The sequence below is a fragment of the Salvelinus namaycush genome, chromosome 15 (genome assembly GCF_016432855.1).
Source record: "Salvelinus namaycush isolate Seneca chromosome 15, SaNama_1.0, whole genome shotgun sequence".
Lineage (NCBI taxonomy): Eukaryota > Metazoa > Chordata > Actinopteri > Salmoniformes > Salmonidae > Salvelinus > Salvelinus namaycush.
In genome coordinates, this window is record NC_052321.1 from 23,835,112 (window position 1) to 23,858,021 (window position 22,910).

A 22,910-nucleotide genomic window follows, 5' to 3' on the forward strand; every position below is an offset into this window, starting at 1 on the left:
TATTTTTTTTTAACCAAGTTACACTACCCAAAATGTACTCTATTTGTGGAAAGAAATCTATTTATACCATTTTAAAAGGGTGATGGTCAGTAACATGGGCTAGGTGCCATGCAAACGGTCTACTGTGACAGAAAGCAAAAAATATAGAAACAGGAAGCATGATCCCAAAGACATTTGCAAAAGAGTAAACAACTCCCACACTGCAAGACTCACTAAAGCCATTGTTTATCATCTCTATAAAGTCTTAAAACAAAAAGGAGATGGCAGATAATTCACAGCATCACTTGGGAGAGATTTTATATACACAAGCTGACGGCATAAAGATACTTGGGTGTTTGATAGATGTATTTTCCTTTAATAAGCTTTTCTATGGAGAAGGGGAACGTTATTCCTAGCATTACTCATAGCCCTCTCACAGCAGATAAATTCAAACAAGGCGACTTCAGTTCCCGACCCCCTCCTCATCGCTCTCTGTCCTATCTGCACTCCCTTTGGGATCCTGGGGAGGAATGGCTGCACAGGGGCGCACCGCTCCCGGCCAGGACATATGTAGATGGGCGTGTGTGTGTATGTATGTATGTATGTATGTATGTATGTATGTATGTATGTATGTATGTATACACACACACACACACGTGTGTGGGCTGTGCCCCCTGGCTGTGGCCTCCAGACCGTGGCCCTACCCAGCAGCACACATAACCTGGTCTTGGGCTCATAGCATCTGCCATTCGAAAGCAAACATGACGTTGACAACCTCCAGGCTACGGGCGATCTCCTCCAGGATACAGTGCTGCTGCCACAGCTGGTGGAGCTTCCGGTACCTCTCAGGGCACAGGTGCAGGGGGTTCCCCCTCCTAATCTCACATTCACAAACAATCCGTCAGTGACACAGGTTTGCTTTACAAATATAACATTTTTCTACAGAACGACATCAGAGATGGATGTAATGAATGTTTCAAAAGCAAAGAGAGGAGATGTGGCCAGCTTACCCCAGCTGTGGGTCAGTCTCTCCGTAGTCATCAAGATAAGGGGCTGGGTAGGTGCTTCCTCGTGTCTTACTGGCCATCAGGACCATCTCACACTCTCTTATCCTAATCAGCGGGGGGGGGGGGGGGGGGGGGGGGGGGGGGCAAAGCAATCAGTAGAAGCTTTATAGAACATATGAACATGTTTATAACCACATGCCCACCCTGTCCCTACAGGAGCCCTTGTCCCCGACCCACCTGAGGAACATGTCCACCCTGTCCCTACAGGAGCCCTTGTCCCCGACCCACCTGAGGAACATGTCCACCCTGTCCCTACAGGAGCCCTTGTCCCCGACCCACCTGGGGAACATGCCCACCCTGTCCCTACAGGAGCCCTTGTCCCCGACCCCCCTGAGGAACATGCCCCCCCTGTCCCTACAGGAGCCCTTGTCCCCGACCCACCTGAGGAACATGCCCACCCTGTCCCTACAGGAGCCCTTGTCCCCGACCCACCTGAGGAACATGCCCCCCCTGTCCCTACAGGAGCCCTTGTCCCCGACCCACCTGAGGAACATGCCCCCCCTGTCCCTACAGGAGCCCTTGTCCCCGACCCACCTGAGGAACATGCCCCCCCTGTCCCTACAGGAGCCCTTGTCCCCGACCCACCTGAGGAACATGCCCACTCCAGCCCCACAGGTGGCAGCGTGTGCGGTGCAGGCGCCCACCTCCTCCCCATCAAGCTGGCTATGACAGCAGGTGCTCTGGGAGCACAAGATGGTCCCACAGAAGAGGCACAGGGTGGGGTGCTTCCTCTCATCGTCTGTGGAGTTAGGACACCTGGACAGGAGGGTAGAGAGAAAGAGGACTCAGTCTCCACTGGAACTCAACAGCTCTCCAATCACTTAACCAGCGTATATGATAATCCAAGTTAGACAGTGGTGGCTACTTACTGAAAGTGACTGGCTTGATTGAGGAGCGCGCTGTAATCCTCAGGAAGCTCAATTAACCGATTCCTTTTCCTGGGATAACTGCAATAATCATGTTATCAAAGATTCAGTTATTCATAGGGAAGAAAGGAAAATAAAATCTGAAATATTTAATTCTGTTGCAAAGTGAATTTGAGCTTACCTGATTGTCTGCATTTCCCCTTTTAGGGCTTTGGTTACAGCTGGGTGCCCACACCACCTGAGAGACAGAGGCCATCAGTGAAAAATATATCTTAAGTGCCTCAAACAATTACATTAGAAACATAGCTACCATCACACATCTGGTAAGAACATCAGTTAGTAAATGTTCTATTCATTTCAATGTATTTTGGCTGTGACTAACAGGTTATTGATATTACCTCTGTAATAAGGGAAAGACAGTCCCACGGTGCTCCTGAAAGAGCTGGAACACATCGCAGGGCAATGCCAGATAACTGCACAGTGCCTCCATCTGGCCTTGAGATGTAACTGCAGTCGAGACAGCATGAACGGTTCAGTCAGTAAAACCCTAACCCATTCAATCCCCGTACACACCACAGTAGTCTGAGCCCGGGGATACCTACCTGTAGTACTGGAGAGCTCCTCTGGAGGGGGCACCCCTGTAAGGCAATTGAAGAAGAGGGCAGCGCAGCGCAGGAAGGGCGTGACCCCTCTCCTCACTCTGTCTGCCACTGAGCTCCCAGACACATCTGACCTCATTCTAGTCAATAAAACACAGTCACACAATCTGCTTGGGAAAATAATTGACCTTTGACTGGATGAACATGAACAGAAAAATGTCCAAAAATGACCCACTGCACAATTTACAGAAAGTACACTACCAGTCAAAAGTTTTAGAACTACTTATTCAAGGGTTTGTCTTAATTTTCAAAAATGTTCTGCATTGTAGAATAATAGTGAAGACATAAAAACTAGGAAATAACACATTAAATCATGTAGTAACCAAAAAAGTGTTAAAAAAATATAAATCTATTTTATATTTGAGATTCTTCAAATAGCCACCCTTTGCCTTGATGACAGCTTTGCACACACATGGCATTCTCTCAACCAGCTTCAGCTGGAACGCTATTCCAAAAGTCGTGTTGGCTGCTTTTCCTTCACTCCGCAGTCTAACTCATCCAAACCATATCAATTTGGTTGAGGTCAGGGGATTGTGGAGGCCAGGTCATCTGATGCAGCACTCCATCACTCTCCTTCTTGGTCAAATAGCCCACAGCCTAGAGGTGTGTTGGGTCACTATCTTGTTGAAAAACAAATTATAGTCCCACTAAGCCTAAACCAGATGGGATGGCGTATCGCTGCAGAATGCTAAGTGTGCCTTGAAATCTAAATAAAAATCACAGACAGTGTAACCAGCAAAGCACCCCCACACCATAACACCTCCTCCTCCATGCTTTACGATGGGAAATACACATGCGGAGATCATCCGTTCACCCACACCGCGTCTCACAAAGACAGCAGTTGGAACAAAAAATCTCCAATTTCGACTCCAGACCAAAGGACACATTTCCACCGGACTAATGTCCATTGCTCATGTAGTGGTTTCTTGCAGCAATACAACCATGAAGGCCTGTTTCACACAGTCACCTCTGAACAGGAAATGTTGATATGTCTGTTACTTTAACATGCTGACCAGACCGGACACGTCTGCGACGCCAAGGGCTAAAATAGAACTCATTCCTATTTCTGACGCAGTTCGCGCTGCAAGTCCTGCCTCTCCCATCTCCTCATTGGTTTATAGAAGCAGGTACCCACGTGTCATCTCCTCATTGGTTATACCCACGTGGGTGATTGAAAGACGAACTGTTTTGCCGGTAGTCGTGGTAATACAATGAATGTTTAGATGCCATCACCATATAAGTTAAACGATGAAAAAGCCTGGAAGGAGGAGAGATTAGAAACAATTCGGTTGGCCGTTTTATGTGTGGATTAATTGTTGGAGTAGAGGTCCTTGTGCATTTCAGGTAAAATAACAACTCAATGTTTATATCCCAGGACAAATTAGCTAGCAACAGCAAGCTAGCTAAATAGGACAAATTAACGTTAGCTAGCAAGTGCAAGCTAACTAGCTAAATTGCCATACATGTTTAATGCTTTTCGACCTGTCCCCAAATTAATGTAATTGGTTCAGAGTTTGTTTTGATATTTTAACCTGCGTGTCGTGATCGCGTTTGGTGTGGGGGGGCAAAATACATTTATGCACGATAGCGCACGCGCGCAGCTGGTTTGGGTTGCAATTTCTGAGGCTGGTAACTCTAATGAACTTATCCTCTGCAGCAGAGGTAACTCTGGGTCTTCCATTCCTGTGGCGGTCCTCGTGAGAGCCAGTTTCATCATAACGCTTGATGGTTTTTGTGACTGCACTTGAAGAAACCTTCAAAGTTCTTGAAATGTTCTGTATTGACTGACCTTCATGTCTTAAAGTAATGATGGACTGTCATTTCTCTTTGCTTATTTGAGCTGTTCTTGGCATAATATGGACTTGGTCTTTTACCAAATAGGGCTATCTTCTGTATACCACACCTACCTTGTCACAACACAACTGATTGATTCAAATGCATTAAGGAAAGAAATTCCACAAATTAACAGGGCACACCTGTTAATTGAAATGCATTCCAGGTGACTACCTCATGAAGCTGGGTGAGAGAACGCCAAGAGTGTGCAAAGCTGTCATCAAGGGAAAGGGTGGCTATTTGAAGAATCTCAAATATTAAATAGATTTTGATTTGTTTAACACTTTGTTTTGTTTCTACATGATTCCATGTGTTATTTCATAGTTTTGATGTCTCCACTATTATTCTACAAAGTAGAAAATAGTAGAAGTAAAGAAAAACCCTTGAATGAGTAATTGTTCTAAAACTTTTGACCAGTAGCGTATATAAAAAAAAAAAAAAAATTTTTTTTTTTAAATACAGAGAAAAGACAGCATTTCTTCTTACCCGCCGGTACACTGTGACACAGCGGCATAGAGCTCTGCTGCTGCCCTCTCCGCCTCTCCCTCCTCTCCCCCAAACATTGCAGTGTCATTTGTGGAGGAGAGGAGGACCTGCACCACGTGGGCCATGGTGACCAGGTGCAGGATGTAAAGGTGGTTGTAGGCAGAGCTGACAGCAGAGGGCTGCAGGTCTACCGCCTCCTCCTGGTAGAGCGCTGGAATGGCAAGCACCAGCCCCACCTGCCAACACACAAAGAAAGGTTGGTTATCCCCAGAGCGTGTGGAAAACCTACTGTATGCATCAAACAGAACACTAACTTCCTTCACTAAAGGTAACCTGCCTAAAAGGCTACTGACCCGTAGAACTCACGTCTGTAGCCATGAAGTGCTTTGAAATGCTGGACATGCTCACATCAACACCATCATCCCAGAAACCCTAGACTCACTCCAATTTGCATACCGCCCCAAAAGATCCACAGATGATACAGTCTCTATTGCACTCCACACTGCCCATTCCCACCTGGACAAAAGGAACACCTATGTGAGAATGCTATTCATTGACTACAGCTCAGCATTTAACATCATAGTGCCCTCAAAGCTCATCAATAAGCTAAGGACCCTGGGACTTAACACCTCCCTCTGCAACTGGATCCTGGACTTCCTGACAGGACACCCCCAGGTGGTAAGGGTAGGTAACAACACATCTGCCACGCTGATCCTCAACACAGGGGCCCCTCAGGGGTGTGTGCTCAGCCCCCTCCTGTACTCCCGGTTCACTCATGACTGCACGGCCAGGCACGCATCCAACACCATCATTACATTTGCAGATGACACAACAGTGGTAGGCCTGATCACCGACAACAATGAGACAGCCTTTAGGGAGGAGGTCAGAGACCTGGCCGTGTGGTGCCAGGACAACAACCTCTCCCTCAACGTGATCAAGACAAAGGAGATGATTGTGGACTACAGGAAAGCGAGGACCAAGCACACCCCCATTCTCATCGACAGGGCTGCAGTGGAGCAGGTTGAGAGCTTCAAGTTCCTTGGTGTCCACATCCCCAACAAACTAACATGGTCCAAGCACACCATGACAGTCGTGAAGCAGGCACGACAAAACTTATTCCCCCTCGAGACTGAAAAGATTTGTCATGGTTCCTCAGATCCTCAAAAGGTTCTACAGCTGCACCATCGAGAGCATTCCTGACTGGTATGGCAACAGCTCAGCCTCCGACCGCAAGGCACTACAGAGGGTAGTGCGAACGGCCCAGTACATCACTGAGGCCAAGCTTCCTACCATCCAGAACGTCTATACCAGGCGGTGTCAGAGGAAGGCCCTGAAAATTGTCCAAGACTTCAGCCACCCTAGTCATAGACTGTTCTCTGCTACCACAAGGCAAGCGGTACCAGAGTGCCAAATCTAGGTCCAAGAGGCTAGGTCCAAGCCATAAGACTCCTGAACACCTAGTCAAATGGCTACCCAGACTATTCACATTGCCCCCCCCTCCCGCCCCTCTCCACACCACTGCCACTCTCCGTCATCTATGCATAGTCACTTTAATTAACTCTACCTACATGTACATACTACCTCAACTAACCGGTGCCCCTGCACATTGACTCTGTACCTGCACCCCCCCTGTATATATTGTTATTTTTTTACTGCGCCGCTTTAATCTTTTTTTTTTTTTTTACTTTACTGTCGGTTAAACGGCACTCTAGCTCAGAAACCAGATTGCATAGCGGTCACGGGTGCACCTGAGCCACGCTTGAGGTCCTAAACGATATCATAACCATCATCGATAAAAGACAGTACTGTGCAGCCGTCTTCATCGACCTGGCCAAGGCTTTCGACTCTGTCAATCACCACATTCTTATCGGCAGACTCAACAGCCTTGGTTTCTCTAATGACTGCCTCGCCTGGTTCACTAACTACTTCTCAGATAGAGTTCAGTGTGTCAAATTGGAAGGCCTGTTGTCCGTACCTCTGGCAATCTCTATGGGGGTGCCACAGGGTTCAATTCCCGGGCCAACTTTTTTCTCTGTATATATATCAATGATGTCGTTCTTTGATTCTTTGATCCACCTCTACGCAGACGACACCATTCTGAATACATCTGGCCCCTCTTTGGACACTGTGTTAACTAACCTCCAGACGAGCTTCAATGCCATACAACACTCCTTCCGTGGCCTCCAACTGCTCTTAAATGCAAGTAAAACTAAATGCATGCTCTTCAACTGATCGCTGCCCGCACCCGCCCGCGCAGCATCACTACTCTGGACAGTTCTGACTTGGGTATTCTAGGTGTCTGGCTAGACTGTAAACTCTCCTTCGACTCACATGAAGCATCTCCAATTCAAAATTAAATCTAGAATTGGCAACAAAGCCTATTTCGCAACAAAGCCTCCTTCACTAATGCTGCCAAACATACCCTCGTAAAACTGACTATCCTACCGATCCTCGACTTCGGCGATGTCATTTACAAAATAGCCTCCAACACTCTGCTCAGCAAACTGGACGCAGTCTATCAGTGCCATCCGTTTTGTCACAAAGCCCCATATACTACCCACCACTGCGACTTGTATGCTCTCGTTGGCTGGCCCTCGCTTAACTTTCGACGCAAAACCCACTGGCTCCAGGTCATCTGTAAGTCTTTGCTAGGTAAAGCTCCGCCTTATCTCAGCTCACTTGTCACCATAGCAACACACACCCGTAGCACGTACTCCAGCAGGTATATTTCACTGGTCATCCCCAAAGCCAACACCTCCTCTTGCTGCCTTTCCTTCCAGTTCTCTGCTGCCAATGACTGGAACGAATTGCTTAAAAAAAAAAAAAATCACTGGAGTTGGAGTCTTATATCTCCCTCACTAACTTTAAGTGGCAGTTGTCAGAGCAGCCTAACGATCGCTGCAGCTGTACACAGCCCATCTATAAATAGCCCATCCAACCAACTACCTACCTCATCCCCATATTTCTTTTTCTGCTCTTTTGCACACCAGTATTTCTACTTGCACATCCTCATCTGCACATTTATTACTCCAGTGTAAATTGCTAAATTGTAATTACTTCGCCACTATTGGCCTATTTATTGCCTTACCTCCTTACTTCATTTGCACACACTGTATACAGATTTTTCTATTGTGTTATTGACTGTACGTTTGTTTATCCCATGTGTAACTCTTATTTTTGTCACACTGCTTTGCTTTATCTTGGCCAGGTCGCAGTTGTAAATGAGAAGTTGTTCTCAACTGGCCTACCTGGTTAAATAAAGGTGAAATGAATAATTAAAAAAGGGGCTCGTAAGTAAGCATTTCCCTGTAAGGTCTACACCTGTTGTATTAGGCGTATGTGACTAATAAAATTTGATTTGATGGGTGACTTACCAGAAGGTGGAAGAAGTCTACTTCTAGAATAGAAGGTGTGCTCTCTGAACTCATGGTGGGTAGCAAGGCTGTAGAGAGGCAACCAAATCAAATATTACATAAAATACCAAATCACACAAAATGAATGTTAGGTGGATTGATATCGTGTGCTGAGTGGTGTTTGAACATGTACCTCCTAACATGTCTGTGAAGTGCTTCTGAATGACAGCCTGGGAGCTCTTGAGGCGTTGGGTTGCAGAAAACTGAACCACAGCCTTCAGACCCGCAAGCTGAAAAAGAAAGAGTTACTGTGAAGGTGAAAACTGGTCAAACACAGTCCCTCCTCTGTAATCTATCTGACCTACCTGTCTGTTTTGTAAAGAGCCGAACAGTGTCTTATCCTCTTCCTGTAGCAAGTTCTCTGTTAGGAGAAGAAGAAAAAAAAAAAACATACTGAGTAATGGTAAAATGAGTTCAGCTAGAAAAAGGATGGAGATAGAGAGTCGGTGGGACTGACCAATGGCCTGGATGGTGAAGGCACAGGTGTTCCAGGACATGACGGGCACGGCGGGACACAGCTCGTTAGGGCCCGTCTGCAGCCCCACCCTGTGCACCGTGGTGGCACATACCACCAGCATCTCCGCTATGCTGTCAGAGTACTTCCTCCTGAAGATCAACAAGTACTGATTACATTACAGAGCATGTAGTGAGTGGATACATAATATAGTACACTGTCAATAACATGGAAATGATGTCAGTGTGTGTCGTGCGCTATAGAATCATTTGAATAAACCATTAAGAGCAGATGGGTGTGTGTGTATGTGAGTGAGTGAGTGAGTGAGTGAGTGAGTGAGTGAGTGAGTGAGTGAGTGAGTGAGTGAGTGAGTGAGTGAGTGAGTGAGTGAGTGAGTGAGTGAGTGAGTGAGTGTGGACTCACGGCTCTTTTACTCCAAAGCTGAGGATGGAGCGGAAGTCTGGCTCGCCTTCCCCGCAGAGGGCAGTGTCTCCGTCACTGATAGTTTCACCGCTGCTTTCTGGACCACAAACACAATGGAGTCACACCTGCAAAAGCACTGGGCTCTCTCCACTAAGATGACTTTGTGAGATCACACAGCTGTCTTTACCTGGTCCACGAGTGACAGACTTGAGTCCTTTGATCCTGGCAGAGAGGATCTGGATCCAGCGAGGGAGGGTGAGGAGCTGTCCCACCAGCTCTGCATTCTCACTGCAGACAGGACATAAGGGACAGGTCGGTTACAACTGATATGTTCACTACTGGGCCATAAACCAGATTTAGTTTTATGGATACTCCAAAAACTTATCTAAACTCAGTCATTTAGGAAGTGGCAATAAAGTCTAAAAGGAAGACATACTAGTTGAGTGTGAGTGGTTCCAAGGGGATGAGAGGAACCACAGTGTTGCACAGGGACTTGCAGAGCGGGCACATGTACTCCCCGTTCTCCAGGTCAATGATGAGCTCAGCATGGAGCCGGTTCCGAGTGGTGTTCTGGACTGCCTCAAAGTACCTAGAACACACAGAACAAAAAAAAAATCTATCTTTAGGTCTTCAGGCTCAAGATAGTATGTTAGAATCATCATCCCTATGATTCATTGATACACGTGACTGCAGTGACTCACTTCTGCCAGCAGGTGGCGTGCATGACATGGCCACAGCTGCCAGTGTGAGTCCCCACAGCCAGGTCAGGTGGCATGAAGAGGGGGTACATGGTCTCTGTCACACAGAACAACACATTAACATCTTTAATAATTTCAACAGTAACGCAAAAAGAGATGACAGTGGTCAGAGAGTATTGTGTACAACACGAGATCAAATGGAGGAGACTGAAAAGGGAACTAACCATTGTTGGCCAGAGTCTTCCCCCGGCACTGTGTGAGCACGGTTGACCTCTGGACACAGGCAGTCAGCACCATGGCTGGAGATCGGGCCTGGACCTCCTGCTCCTCCTGACATAGTATGCAGGTCAGCACCTCCCTCTCAGCCGGGGTGGAGCCCCGTTGAGGCCCCACAGCCACGCACAACTCTCCCAGCTCCATGGCACAGCTACAGGACAGGAGGAAGAAACATGACAGCACAATTACTCATTTAAATCAGTTATAGATATCCTCCTAATCACTAACCTTCAATCAAGCAATCAACCCAATTCAAATTTGAATTCACTCTCCCTCCTGCAGTAAACTTGAGGTACTACTAGGCAAGCTAGAGTATATTATTAAAAGAGATTCTCCAGTACTTTGTATACTTTTCAGCCAGTAGTTCTGAACGTAGCGCTCACGAGCCAAAAGTGGTCACCAAAAACCCCTTTTCATTGCTCTCTCTCGCTCTGCTACGTATGCATCTTGCTAGCTGTCACTCAAATTGCGAGGGGCTGAAGGTCATTGGCTAGAACTCAAATTGCTAGGGGGCTGGACCACGTGAGAGAAAATGTAGGGAAAATGGCGCAACGCAGCTTTCAGAAAAACTATAGCTTTCAAACTAGGGATTTCATGGCTAATTGAGGTAAGAAGGTAATTATGCATGTATGAATTACACATGGACACATCCAGCCCAAAGCGAGAGGTTTAAAAAATACTTTGTAGTCGCCAAAGTTCCGGAGCATGTCTTTAAAGGAAAGGCAAGACTCTATAGTCTCCCTCACGGCCAACAGCTCCCCCTACATCCTCCTCACCTCTCTCTGGAGGCCACAGGCTCCCCCTGGGAACTCTCTGGCATGTTGTCATATAGCATCTTGTGTGACTCAATGAAGTTCTTCTGCATGGCCGACATCTGAGCCATGATCTTCTGGCGATGGAGCTTGGCTGCCTCCGCCTTCCTCTTCCGCTCGGCTTTGTCTTTGTCAGGGACGATCTGAGTCAACCAATCAGACATAGACAGAGGGTGAGGATTCTTCAATGCAGAAATGTTGCATGACAAAGGTGTAAAAATGACCCATGTTCTGTTTTTACCTCTTCTGGCTTGGTCTGCTCCACGCTCATAGAGGCTGCTGGACTGGACTTCTCCCTAAGGCACTTCACCATCTCAAACATCTACCAGAAAGAGAAATATGATCATTTAAACAAAAAGCTGTACTGTAAACTGTCTAAAATCTCCTTTGAAAAAAGATGATCAAATCTCTTAACAAGACAATGAAGTTAACCCACCTGCAGTGTCCACTTAATCATATCCTTCTGGGCTTCCAAGGAAGGAAGAGCCGTCATCTTGGACAGGAGGTGGAACACAGATTTGCTATGCTCGGAGCCGATCGCTGAGCGAGTAGAGAAACAGAAAATGTCTCAAGAACAAATGTATATGAACTGTACCCTAAACCAAGAATAATCCAAGTGATATATTTAAAGACAAAAAGTAGTATCTCTAGGACACTCACTGCGAGCTTTGAGGCTGAAGTCAAAGGTGACCTGCTCCACAGTGTTGGCTCCCAACTGGGCCTTCTCCTCCAACAGACCCTGGCCTATAAGGTGCAGGGACTGTGGGGGGCACACACAGTTACAGTTAATATGGTTCATATAAAAAAAGAAAGAGAGAGCACGAGAGAGAGCGCGAGCGGGAGAGAAATACATGCGAAAGGTACCCTCTGGATCATGGCCTCTGTCCAGTAGGTGGCCCGGTCCTCCACAGCTCTCTGCAGGACTCGTCTGAGGATGTGGATGAGGATGTCACAACACAGCAGCTGCACTATGCTGGAGAAGGCTGGGCAAAAGGGAGGGGGGACAGGGGGACGCAGGGCTGGGCATGGACAGAGAGACAGTGATGAATCATAAGCAAATAGTGAATCACCTGCAGGGATTGGCTCATAATAACACTGTTCCTTTGTATGAACATATGATTATGAGTTCCATCTCACCTTTGTCACTGCCCTCCTGAGTTCTTCTCTTCTTCTGAGCATCTTCTGCCTGGAGCACAGAGTTCAGGGGTCACAAGGTTATACATTAGCAAATGCCAGCAGCCAAGGGAAAAATGGCTTTGGAAAAACAAATATAAATGTGTATGTAGCCTCTGTACCAACATATACCTTGCTATGCTGAGATTTAGAATAGTGAAAGAAGAAGGGATTGAATTCCGGCAGGCACTCCTTTTTCACTTCATACAAGCCGTGTCCAGAAACACCTGGCTTCCTAAATGGGAGGATCAACAGGTCAGTGAAAAAGCTTGTCAAACGTTATTCTCTGCTGAAAACATTATTTATTATTTTGATTTGTATTATTATGGTCAAGATGACCTTAGTGTTACACTTACTTGAAGGTGGCAACTTTTGGAATGACAGTTTCCAGGCCAGTTTCATGGCTCTCCTATAAACAAAAAAAGTACATTGTTGCAGTATAAAAGTGGTAACAGCATTTGTGGTGAAGGCCTTCCCAGACTGTACATCGGATCAAGTCTTTTATGACTATTACATATGATTCAAAATTCGAAAGGCGCCCGCACATCTGAGCCATCTTTGTTGCATGGTAACAATTGAATAACATGAGAAAAAAAGAAGAAACCTGCACACTGCTCTTACTAAGCTTTTTTTTTTATTTTTTTTTTTATCCCATTTTCTCCCCAATTTTCGTGGTATCCAATCGCTAGTAATTACCATCTTGTCTCATCGCTACAACTCCCGTACGGGCTCGGGAGAGACGAAGGTCGAAAGCCATGCGTCCTCCGAAGCACAACCCAACCAAGCCGCACTGCTTCTTAACACAGCGCGCCTCCAACCCGGAAGCCAGCCGCACCAATGTGTCGGAGGAAACACCGTGTACCTGGCCCCCTTGGTTAGCGCGCACTGCGCCCGGCCCGCCACAGGCGTCGCTGGAGCGCGATGAGACAAGGATATCCCTACCGGCCAAACCCTCCCTAACCCGGACGACGCTATGCCAATTGTGCGTCGCCCCACGGACCTCCCGGTCGCGGCCGGCTGCGACAGAGCCTGGGCGCGAACCCAGAGACTCTGGTGGCGCAGTTAGCACTGCGATGCAGTGCCCTAGACCACTGCGCCACCCGGGAGGCCCTTTACTAAGCTTTATAAGAGCTCTGGCGAAGGCCTTCAGGCCGATACGTAAAGCTTATTAAAGAGCAGTGATACTAGCAAGAGCAGTGTGCCGGTTTCTTCTTTTTTCTCAGGATTATTACATGTCACACTGTGCGACGTTACCAAATTATTAATCTTGATATCAACTTGGCCAGATAGTACCATTTGCTTAAGTGTAGTCATTACATTCTGCGATTGGCTTGTTAGGCTATGTCAGCCGACATAGGTTACATCAACTGCAGTGGTGTATTTGATCTGCGTATGTGTCAGAACCAGTAGCTCAAGCCTTCCTCTTATTGTGGTCGTCACTAGTTAACACAGCCACAAAGTCATAAACCCTGCCTATACAATATATCTTTTAAAAGTCAGATTTGAATCTCAATCCTAGCCTTAACCTTACTGCTAACATTATGTCTAAACCTAACCTTAAATTAAGACTTCAAAGCTGTATTACCTAGTGGGAACTTCTTATGCGCGAGTGAAGTGAGTTCGGAAAAACTGAAAGTATGCATCTTAGAAATAGTTCACATACAAACGTTGCATGTCCGAAATCAGAATAAAACATGCTTCCCAAAGATAACATGGCCGCTGTGGTAGAACGTATACTTTGATTGGCGATTGTGCATTTATCAAAATTCCATCAGGTAGCTTGACTTCATGTGTCATGTAAAGATTATTAGGGAAATCGGTATTCTTGCAAAGCATGTAAACGTTTAAATTGAGATATTATATGAATCTGACTATTCAATCGTATTACTCTGTGCATACTCAGGGTCAACCGTGTTCCTATTGGTCAAGTCACCGAGATCGGCTCGTAATAGCAGCCACAAAAGACAATAAAAGCTCAACATTTCTGACATTGACAGAACTTTGTCGGAGCCTACGACTGCACGTAGTGGTACTTAAATCGGCAGACCTAGACCCTGTCACACTGAATGGCCCAAGACGTCCAACAATCGTTTACAACCTAAGAATTTGCCCGCGACGTGGACATTTTGTCTGGGACGGCAAAATCCTGGTATAAGATGGCTAAAATAGTACAGTCTGTGTGAGGCTTTAGAAGAGTAGTATAGGTCCACATTCTCACATTCTCTGGCAGGCCCTTGACCAGGCTGCTGTGAGCCATGGGCTGAATACACAACAGGTGGATCACCTCCCTCATAGTCACATCGTCTTTGGTCACATGACTGATCCCTGGGACATACCGCTCCCCTGGGGACACAGGGGGCATGACATACAGAATGAGACACCCTTCAACATAATCAATAACTGCTAGATCATCTAGCCAACGAGATGTCACTATACAGTCAACTTACTAACTACATATTAGGATTTCGCCAGACATTTACTTAAGTAGATATGTTATTTAGAAAGCAGCTTAGGGACATACCAACAATGATGATGAGGAGGTAGAGCATCTCTTCTGTTAACCGGTTCCACTGTTTCAGCAGTTCCTGAACAGGACCATTGGTATTTTATTAATTTACGATTTTTCCAAAATGTAATAATTATTTATTTGAACCAATAGTCGATGATCTCTCTTACTTGGTCTTTGCTTGCGAGACTTCCATTGAACACATCAAAGAGCTCAAATCTCTGCAAGATCAGCATGATGAAGTGGTTGGGGTCCATTTTGGAAGCGGCAATCTGTAAAAAGTTTTGAGAGGAGACTTCCGATTATGTAGTGGTAGTCAGGAGACTCAATAGAATAAAAAGGGAGGGGAGCGCAGAACAATGTTGCTGTTAAAACACTAACCTGTAGCATGATGACATCCTTGTCAAACATCTCATCCCTGCATTTTACATCGTGGTAATAATACACCTGGAAATGACAAATCATCTTACATTGAAACACTGACATTTAAGCAATCACAAAATGTGAAATCAATTCTTGAAAAGTTCCAGTTTTAGCAACAGTTGACACCATCAGCCCATCCAAGCCATCACATCCCGCCTTTCACCTGGCTGACGAGCGAGAGGCCGTTCCTGCGCCACATCTCAGCTGAGACTTGGGCAGCCAGCACCACACAGCGCAGAGGGTGCTCCGCAAACCAGGTGAAGTCACAGCTCTCCTGTAACACATAGACGGCCCTGTCATTTAGCAACAGCAGTGGGAAGAAGATAGTCTGCAGATACAAAGCTGATTCTTACTGACTACCGACAGATGAAACACAAGAAAACCGATGGAAAGATTTAAAGTGAGTTTTCACTTGTCACAGATACTTACTGGATCCAGGAATTCATGGAGGCGTTTGACTGCCCCTGTATAACACAGCTGTACATACAGGCCTGGGGATCATAAGGAACTGGTATTAGAGGTTCCGTAAAACTCAAGATGCACCAAAGAACATTAGCGTGAAGGTGGAATGACAGCATAACCAATAGGGCTGGGACGATACCAGTATCGCAATAACTTATTTAGGAAATGTTACTTCTTTAGGAAAACAGCCCTAATGTTGTAAACAAACATTATGCTGTCATCCAAAGTCACATGTATTTATTTTCCAAGCTATAGTACACAATATTTTACATACAGCAGGTTTTTAAAGGATCAAAGAGTTGTCTGCTTTGTGTTTTCATTTTTTCTACGGAAAAAAAATATTGCAGTAATGGTCTCGTCCCGGCCCAAATACCCAATAGCCATGCTGTATGATCTTCATTTCCATAACGCCATCTTCATTTACACAACCCCAACTACTGTCCCAACACAGAGCAATTTCCCAAGGCCCATAGGGGCAGACAGATGGACAGTATGGTTCTCCTCACCAGCGAGCGCCCTGGAGATGGGCAGGTGTATGCTGACAGGCTCCTGGGACACCTTGTATGGGCTGACATGGAGGATGTGTTTACACATGTAGTAGTCTGTGGCCTCGCTTTGAAAGGGTTGGTTATTGCAGCGCATCAGCGCCCTGTGGCACTCCCTGAAGGACAGGAGGAGAACAGTCTCCTGGGAGCGGGGGGGGGGCATGGGCAGAGATGCCAGTCAAGTACACAGAAACATACACTTTTCCATATTTATCAGAGATTGAGGGATTTGGGGATTTTAAAAAGCATTGCGTGAGGACTTACATCAGATGAACACCAGTCCTGGAACATGACGAGGATGTGTCGTAGCTGTCTCTGGATAGAAAACCCAGCCTCCCATTCAGGTTCGACCTCGATGTGCTGACCAAACTGCCGCTTCACCTCCTCCATACCCTACCAAGAGAACAACCATCTGATGCATTTCATGATGGAGGCAAAGGCTGCAAGTCAATACGAAAGCTGTAACGCCCGACGGTTACTCCAGAGTGTAAAGCGACTGAGTGTACCTGCATGCAGTGGAGGAGCCCCAGGAAGACCCTGAACCCCTCCAGGAACTGGGTCCTCAGCTCCTCAGTCCACACAGAGGGCTTGCTGATCAGAATGTACCTGTGGAATAGAACACTTTCATATTACGGATAAGCATCAGGCAGCTATAGCAAGAGACATATTCCTAATGTCAGAGATTAAGCTGAGTAGTATGTCACACCCACCTGAGGTCGTGGAAGATCACCTGGATCCGGAAGAACTTGTCTGAGTTGTACCCCTGGAAGTGGAAGCGATGGTTGGCATCCAGGTGCTCCGAAAGCAGCTCCATGACGGTGTCAACGATCACCTTGATCACATTCCCTTCCTCAATCAGCTGCCTGGCCTGAACAGAGAGAGAGAGAGAGAAGGATACAGTGGTATGTGAGCTAAGCCTGGCAAATGTTTATTTTATATTACATGGATGGCCATCGCTCTCACCAGAGTGGGTACGGTGAAGATCTGCACAGATAGAGCTGTAATGGATATGCTCCTCTCATGGTCATCAAGTGTGTAGTCCTTCTGCAGTTGTTTGTAATGCTGAAAGACAGTTAGGGCAAAAGGGTTGGATGTACAGTATAGGTTAGCCACATAATTGTAATGTAAAGGTTGCATTTATTTTAAACATATCAGTGTACTACTGACTTCTGACATACCTTGGTGAACTCAATGGCAAAGCGCCTCTTGTACTCAGTCTCCATCAGCAGGCTACAGAAGATCAACTCATGGATGAACTTGCGGGCTCCTGGTGGAAAGAAGAGAATGGGCTTGAATGTGATGGACTGGAGGCAAAACAGAGGTGCATCTTAATGTAGAGATAGATTGGAGTATGGATCAAGGTCTTCTTGCCTTTGTACAGCCTGGAGTCGTGCAGCATGAGTCGGCTGATGAGGCTGGGCTGGTCCCCCTCTGAGCTGGGCTCCAGAGCCACCTGGCAGAACACCTGCCTGAACCCCACTGAGTAGCCGATGATCTGCTGAAACCAGGCGCCCAATCGCATGGCAAAGCTCTGGTGGGCCATGACCGCAGAGTGGAGGATCTCCACACGCAAGGGCTGCAGGGAGATGTGCTCCGAGTGGGACTAAAAGAACAACACAGAATACAACATAGGTTAGAGGTCAGTGGCTGCAGGGAGATGTAGTCCAACGTGGGACTACAACAACACAGCATATAGCAGGGGTAAGATGTCTGACTCAGAACACTGGAGGTGATTAAGTTCTATGGCAAAATTAGCATTTTGCAGTTTTATAAAAGGCTATGATTTACCCTGATGAGGTCCTTGGCTTGTTGGCAAGACCGGAGCTTCCCTCGCTTCACTGCCCGGCGACCCTGCATTCAAAAGAGAATGATCAATTTCAAGTGCATAGCTATAATAACAACGAGAGTTCAACATTGCAGCAGAAGACATTTGTTTTCCGTTTTCCCCCCTTTATTGACATATCTAGATGCTATAAATTAAAGAAAGTAATGAAGAATGCCAGATGGCAGAGAATGCCTGCAGACAGTACCTCTTTGTCGATGAGGGCTGTGTGAGTATGTGCCTCACTGTGGTCACACTGAACAGAGCGCTGCAGGGTGTAGATCACATGATCATATGAGTGGTGCTCATCGTTGTACAGTACACAGTAGTATGTGTCCTCCTTCACCCTATGAGAAATCACATTGAATGTCATTCTGGATTTAAAACTACTGGTGTAATGTGGATAAGTTTAGTGCTATGGTTATCATTAGAAATAGGCTAGTACCTGGGCTGCAGTTCTGCTGCTAGCTCATAGCTCTCCTCCCACACCAGCAGATCTGTAGCGTAGCGCAGGAGAACCTGGAAGAGCTTCTGGGCACGCTCACGTAAACCAGGCTCTAACACACACTCATCCTACAGAGACAAAAAGTATCAGTCACACACATTTTTACATTTGAGTCATTTAGCAGACGCTCTTAACCAGAGTGACTTACAGCAGCAATTAGGGTTATGTGCCTTGATCAAGGGAACAGACAGATTTTTCACCTAGTCGGCTCGGGGATTCAAACCTAAAATCTTTCAGTTACTGGATCAACGCTCTTAACTGCTAGGCTAGCTGCCGCCCTATGGTATGGTGCCATCTGATACACACAATCATGTCTTGCACATGTAGGGCCCTATAGAATCGGTTTAAATGTTCTCCATTTTGTTTTCTTAGGTTTCAGATTTCATTTATTTTAGATTTTCACTCTCAAAATCACAGTTTTTAAATAGAAAAACAACACAATTGGATGTTCTAAGTCCACAACCATGCTTAAACTACATCAGGAGACAACATTTGGAGGTCTGGCAAAAATCTAAGAAATGTTGGGTGTACATACCCTTTAATTGAAGTGCACACCAGCAAGAGACTTGCTTGGTTATTGGTCTTTCTGTAGCAGACAAGTGGTTACAGAGTTTGCTAAACAAATCACTACTGGATTGACGCAAATAATCATGATACACTATATGACCAAAAGTATGCTTTCCACTAGATGTTGGAACATTGCTGCAGGGACTTGCTTCCATTCAGCCACAAGAGCATTAGTGAGGTCGGGCACCAATGTTGGGCGATTAGGCCTGGCTTGCAGTCAGCGTTTCAATTCATCCCAAAGGTGTTTGATGGAGCTGAGGTCATGAAATTACTTGTTGAAGGGTGCCATGTTGAAAGTCACTGAGCTCTTCAGTACAGGCCATTCTACTGCCAATGTTTGTCTATGGAAAATGCATGGCTGTGTGCTCGATTTTATACACCTGTCAGCAACGGGTGTGGATGAAATAGCCGAATCCACTAATTTGAAGGGGTGTCCACATACTTTTGTATATATAGTGGATATTATTATGTTAGGTAGGCATAGACTACTTTGTAGTTAACATTTCATTGAGAAGGTTTTTGGGATAACCTTTCCCTCTACCAGAAGACGGTTGTCTTAACATCATCACTAACGGCGACACAAAGTAGAGAGACAAAGCCTTGTAAGGTATTGGTCGGTCACATGCATGAACCAAACGTTAGAAATAATATGAATAATTAATCATGCAAATATAACTTGTCTGTGTAAGCAGTATATAAAATAACTAACGGGACTGCCCCGGGGGAACTCCTGACAGACGTGTAGTACTTGGTGCATTAAGTTTGTTGGAACCTCTCCAGCTTGTCGATAATAAAGAATGATTCATTTAATATTGACTTCAGGTGTCCCTGGTGGTAAATTCCATGACAATATTAATCATTTATGCATTTGACTTTGTTCATGTCTTATCATAATCTTGGGCAAATTAAACCATTTACTAATAAATTCAATATATTTAGTTGATTTCCTACTAAGTTCAATATATTTTTGAATATTGTTGAACGTTGTTTTAATGTCTGGATTCTGTGATTCCGTCCACATAGCAGATTTTATAGGGCCCTACACATGCATAACTAAGACAGTTCAGACATATACAAATGTATACAATACCTAATTCAACAAAAGTTATTTAGAAAACTCAAATGAGACAGAGCTCATTGTTTTTCTTCACATAATCTCTATTTTTTTCCCTTTTTTGGTGGATCAGCATAATATTCCCATATCTTTTTTTTGTAAATATATATATCCATATACAGACATACATACTTTTTTTTAGAATATACCTTTATTATTCTCCGCAAAACCTACCACCCTTCCCCCAAGTGGAGTAAACTAATAAACAATAACACTTAGACTTACAGACAATTTTACAATAGTTATATTTTGTTTGTTTTAGTCCTTCCTCTATTTCTGATGTCCATCCAGTTTTATTTATATTTGTAACTGTGCTATTTCACAACATTTCTGAACCTATATACATTTTACAGACCCTGTATGTTTTACATTGGTTATCTTATTATTAATCCCACCCTTCAGCTCCATTCAACCCCTCCCATCAAGGTCTTAACACCATCCATTTTGGATCTCTATTTGCCATATATTTTTCAACTGTGCTGTGATGCTTCACAAAAGCACTGAACCTTTCTATTCTCATAGCTTCTACAGATTGTAAATTAAAAATATATTTTTTTGCTAAAATAAATATTATATTATTGATTGATTGACTATGGCTTTTCAAATCACCCAGTATTGCTATCTGTAGCGTTAGTTCTAGGCAAATGTTGCAATTCTTCAGCCATTCCTGGACCTGTGACCAAAAATTAGCTACATATGTTTCTAATAATAATTTATGTTTTTAATAATTGCGCCAACAGTTGTTGCCTTCTCACCAAGCTGCTTGCCTATTGTCCTGTACCCCATCCCAGCCTTGTGCAGGTCTACAATTTTATCCCTGATGTTCTTACACAGCTCTCTGGTCTTGGCCATTGTGGAAAGGTTGGAGTCTCTTTGATTGAGTGTGTGGACAGGTGTCTTTTATACAGGTAACGAGTTCAAACAGGTGCAGTTAATACAGGTAATGAGTGGAGAACAGGAGGGCTTCTTAAAGAAAAACTAACAGGTCTGTGAGAGATGGAATTCTTACTAGTTGGTAGGTGATCAAATACTTATGTCATGCAATAAAATGCAAATTAATTACTTAAAAATCATACAATGTGATTTTCTGGATTTTTGTTTTAGATTCCGTCTCTCACAGTTGAAGTGTACCTATGATAATTACAAACCTCTACATGCTTTGTAAGTTGGAAAACCTGCAAAATCAGCAGTGTATCAAATTCTTGTTCTCCCCACTGTATATATAAACTCCAGTCATACTTTATCAAAAGCCTTTTTCAAAATCAGCTATGAAAACCAGGCCTGGAGTCCCTGATATTTCATAGTATTCTATTGTTTCCAGTACTTGTCTTATATTATCTCCAATGTATCGTCCATGTAAAAAACCTGTCTGATTAGGATGAATAATATCTGACATTACTTTTTAATTCTATGCGCCAAGCATCTTGCTAGGATTTTTTAATCACAACACTGAAGTGTAAGAGGCCTCCAATTTTTGAAATGGACTGGATCTTTATATGTCCTAGCTGTGTCTGAATCCTGGCTTAGAAGACCACCAAAAACCCTGAAATGTCCATCCCTAACTATAACATTTTCCGACAAGATAGAACTGCCAAAGGGGGCGGAGTTGCAATCTACTACAAAGATAGCCTGCAGAGCTCTGTCTTACTATCCAGGTCTGTGCCCAAACAATTTGAGCTCCTACTTTAAAAAATCCACCTTTCCAGAAACAATTCTCTCACCGTTGCCACTTGCTATAGACCACCTTCTGCCCCCAGCTGTGCCCTGGACACCATATGTGAATTGATTGGCCCCAATCTTACTTCAGAGCTCGTGCTGTTAGGTGACCTAAACTGGGACATGCTTAACACCAAGGCCATCCTACAATCTAAGCTTGATGCCCCCAATCTCACACAAATTATCAATGAACCTACCAGGTACAACCCCAAATCCATAAACACGGGCACCCTCATAGATATTATCCTAACCAACCTGCCCTCCAAATACACCTCTGCTGTCTTCAACCAGGATCTCAGCGATCACTGCCTCATTGCCTGCATCCGTAATGGGTCTGCGATCAAACAACCACCCCTCATCACTGTCAAACTCTCCCTAAAACACTTCAGCGAGCAGGCCTTTCTAATCGACCTGGCCCGGGTATCCTGGAAGGACATTGACCTTATTCCGTCAGTCGAGGATGCCTGGTCATTCTTTAAAAGTAATTTCCTCACAACCTTAAATAAGCATGCCCCATTCAAAAAATGAAGAACAAGGAACAGATATAGCCCCTGGTTCACTCCAGACCTGACTGCCCTTAACCAGCACAAAAACATCCTGTGGCGTACTGCATTAGCATTGAACAGCCCCCGCGATATGCGACTTTTCAGGGAAGTTAGGAACCAATATACACAGGCAGTTAGGAAAGCAAAGGCTAGCTTTTTCAAACAGAAATTTGCATCCTGTAGCACAATCTCAAAAACATTTTGGCACACTAAAATCCATGGAGAATAAGAGCACCTCCTCCCAGCTGCCCACTGCACTGAGTCTAGGAAACACCGTCACCACCGATAAATCCACGATAATTGAGAATTTCAATAAGCATTTTTCTACGGCTGGCCATGCTTCCACCTGGCTAACCCTACCCCAGTCAACAGTCCTGCATCCCCCACAGCAACTTGCCCAAGCCTCCACCATTTCTCCTTCACCCAAATCCAGATAGCTGATGTTCTGAAAGAGCGGCAAAATCTGGAACTCTACAAATCAGCCGGGCTAGACAATCTGGACCCTCTCTAAAATTATCAGCCGAAATTGTTGAAACCCCTATTACTAGCCTGTTGAACCTCTCTTT

The 22,910-nt window shown here is 45.1% G+C and overlaps 1 protein-coding gene across 1 annotated transcript in view; it reads right to left on the reverse strand.

The window, feature by feature from the left end:
* Positions 1 to 208: 208 nt before the first annotated feature.
* The window catches only part of ubr1 (ubiquitin protein ligase E3 component n-recognin 1), a 38,600-nt gene continuing 15,898 nt past the window's right edge, over positions 209 to 22,910 (reverse strand). Inside the window, exons 5-45 of the mRNA XM_039009539.1 lie at positions 18,343 to 18,470; positions 18,106 to 18,244; positions 17,864 to 17,926; positions 17,447 to 17,678; positions 17,254 to 17,342; positions 17,039 to 17,137; positions 16,786 to 16,943; positions 16,582 to 16,681; positions 16,340 to 16,468; positions 16,037 to 16,217; positions 15,498 to 15,559; positions 15,232 to 15,342; positions 15,027 to 15,092; positions 14,816 to 14,917; positions 14,661 to 14,724; positions 14,358 to 14,482; positions 12,496 to 12,548; positions 12,272 to 12,374; positions 12,104 to 12,152; positions 11,831 to 11,985; positions 11,627 to 11,726; positions 11,403 to 11,506; positions 11,208 to 11,288; positions 10,931 to 11,109; positions 10,103 to 10,305; positions 9,882 to 9,975; positions 9,617 to 9,769; positions 9,368 to 9,468; positions 9,181 to 9,277; positions 8,761 to 8,909; positions 8,609 to 8,664; positions 8,437 to 8,533; positions 8,265 to 8,332; positions 4,891 to 5,126; positions 2,515 to 2,651; positions 2,311 to 2,419; positions 2,094 to 2,150; positions 1,916 to 1,993; positions 1,632 to 1,802; positions 990 to 1,091; positions 209 to 854 (exon numbers count right to left, since the gene is read on the reverse strand). Coding sequence (XP_038865467.1) covers positions 713 to 854; positions 990 to 1,091; positions 1,632 to 1,802; positions 1,916 to 1,993; positions 2,094 to 2,150; positions 2,311 to 2,419; positions 2,515 to 2,651; positions 4,891 to 5,126; positions 8,265 to 8,332; positions 8,437 to 8,533; positions 8,609 to 8,664; positions 8,761 to 8,909; positions 9,181 to 9,277; positions 9,368 to 9,468; positions 9,617 to 9,769; positions 9,882 to 9,975; positions 10,103 to 10,305; positions 10,931 to 11,109; positions 11,208 to 11,288; positions 11,403 to 11,506; positions 11,627 to 11,726; positions 11,831 to 11,985; positions 12,104 to 12,152; positions 12,272 to 12,374; positions 12,496 to 12,548; positions 14,358 to 14,482; positions 14,661 to 14,724; positions 14,816 to 14,917; positions 15,027 to 15,092; positions 15,232 to 15,342; positions 15,498 to 15,559; positions 16,037 to 16,217; positions 16,340 to 16,468; positions 16,582 to 16,681; positions 16,786 to 16,943; positions 17,039 to 17,137; positions 17,254 to 17,342; positions 17,447 to 17,678; positions 17,864 to 17,926; positions 18,106 to 18,244; positions 18,343 to 18,470 — 4,722 coding nt within the window. The 3' untranslated portion in view covers positions 209 to 712. The remainder of the gene's footprint in view (positions 855 to 989; positions 1,092 to 1,631; positions 1,803 to 1,915; positions 1,994 to 2,093; positions 2,151 to 2,310; positions 2,420 to 2,514; positions 2,652 to 4,890; positions 5,127 to 8,264; positions 8,333 to 8,436; positions 8,534 to 8,608; positions 8,665 to 8,760; positions 8,910 to 9,180; positions 9,278 to 9,367; positions 9,469 to 9,616; positions 9,770 to 9,881; positions 9,976 to 10,102; positions 10,306 to 10,930; positions 11,110 to 11,207; positions 11,289 to 11,402; positions 11,507 to 11,626; positions 11,727 to 11,830; positions 11,986 to 12,103; positions 12,153 to 12,271; positions 12,375 to 12,495; positions 12,549 to 14,357; positions 14,483 to 14,660; positions 14,725 to 14,815; positions 14,918 to 15,026; positions 15,093 to 15,231; positions 15,343 to 15,497; positions 15,560 to 16,036; positions 16,218 to 16,339; positions 16,469 to 16,581; positions 16,682 to 16,785; positions 16,944 to 17,038; positions 17,138 to 17,253; positions 17,343 to 17,446; positions 17,679 to 17,863; positions 17,927 to 18,105; positions 18,245 to 18,342; positions 18,471 to 22,910) is intronic.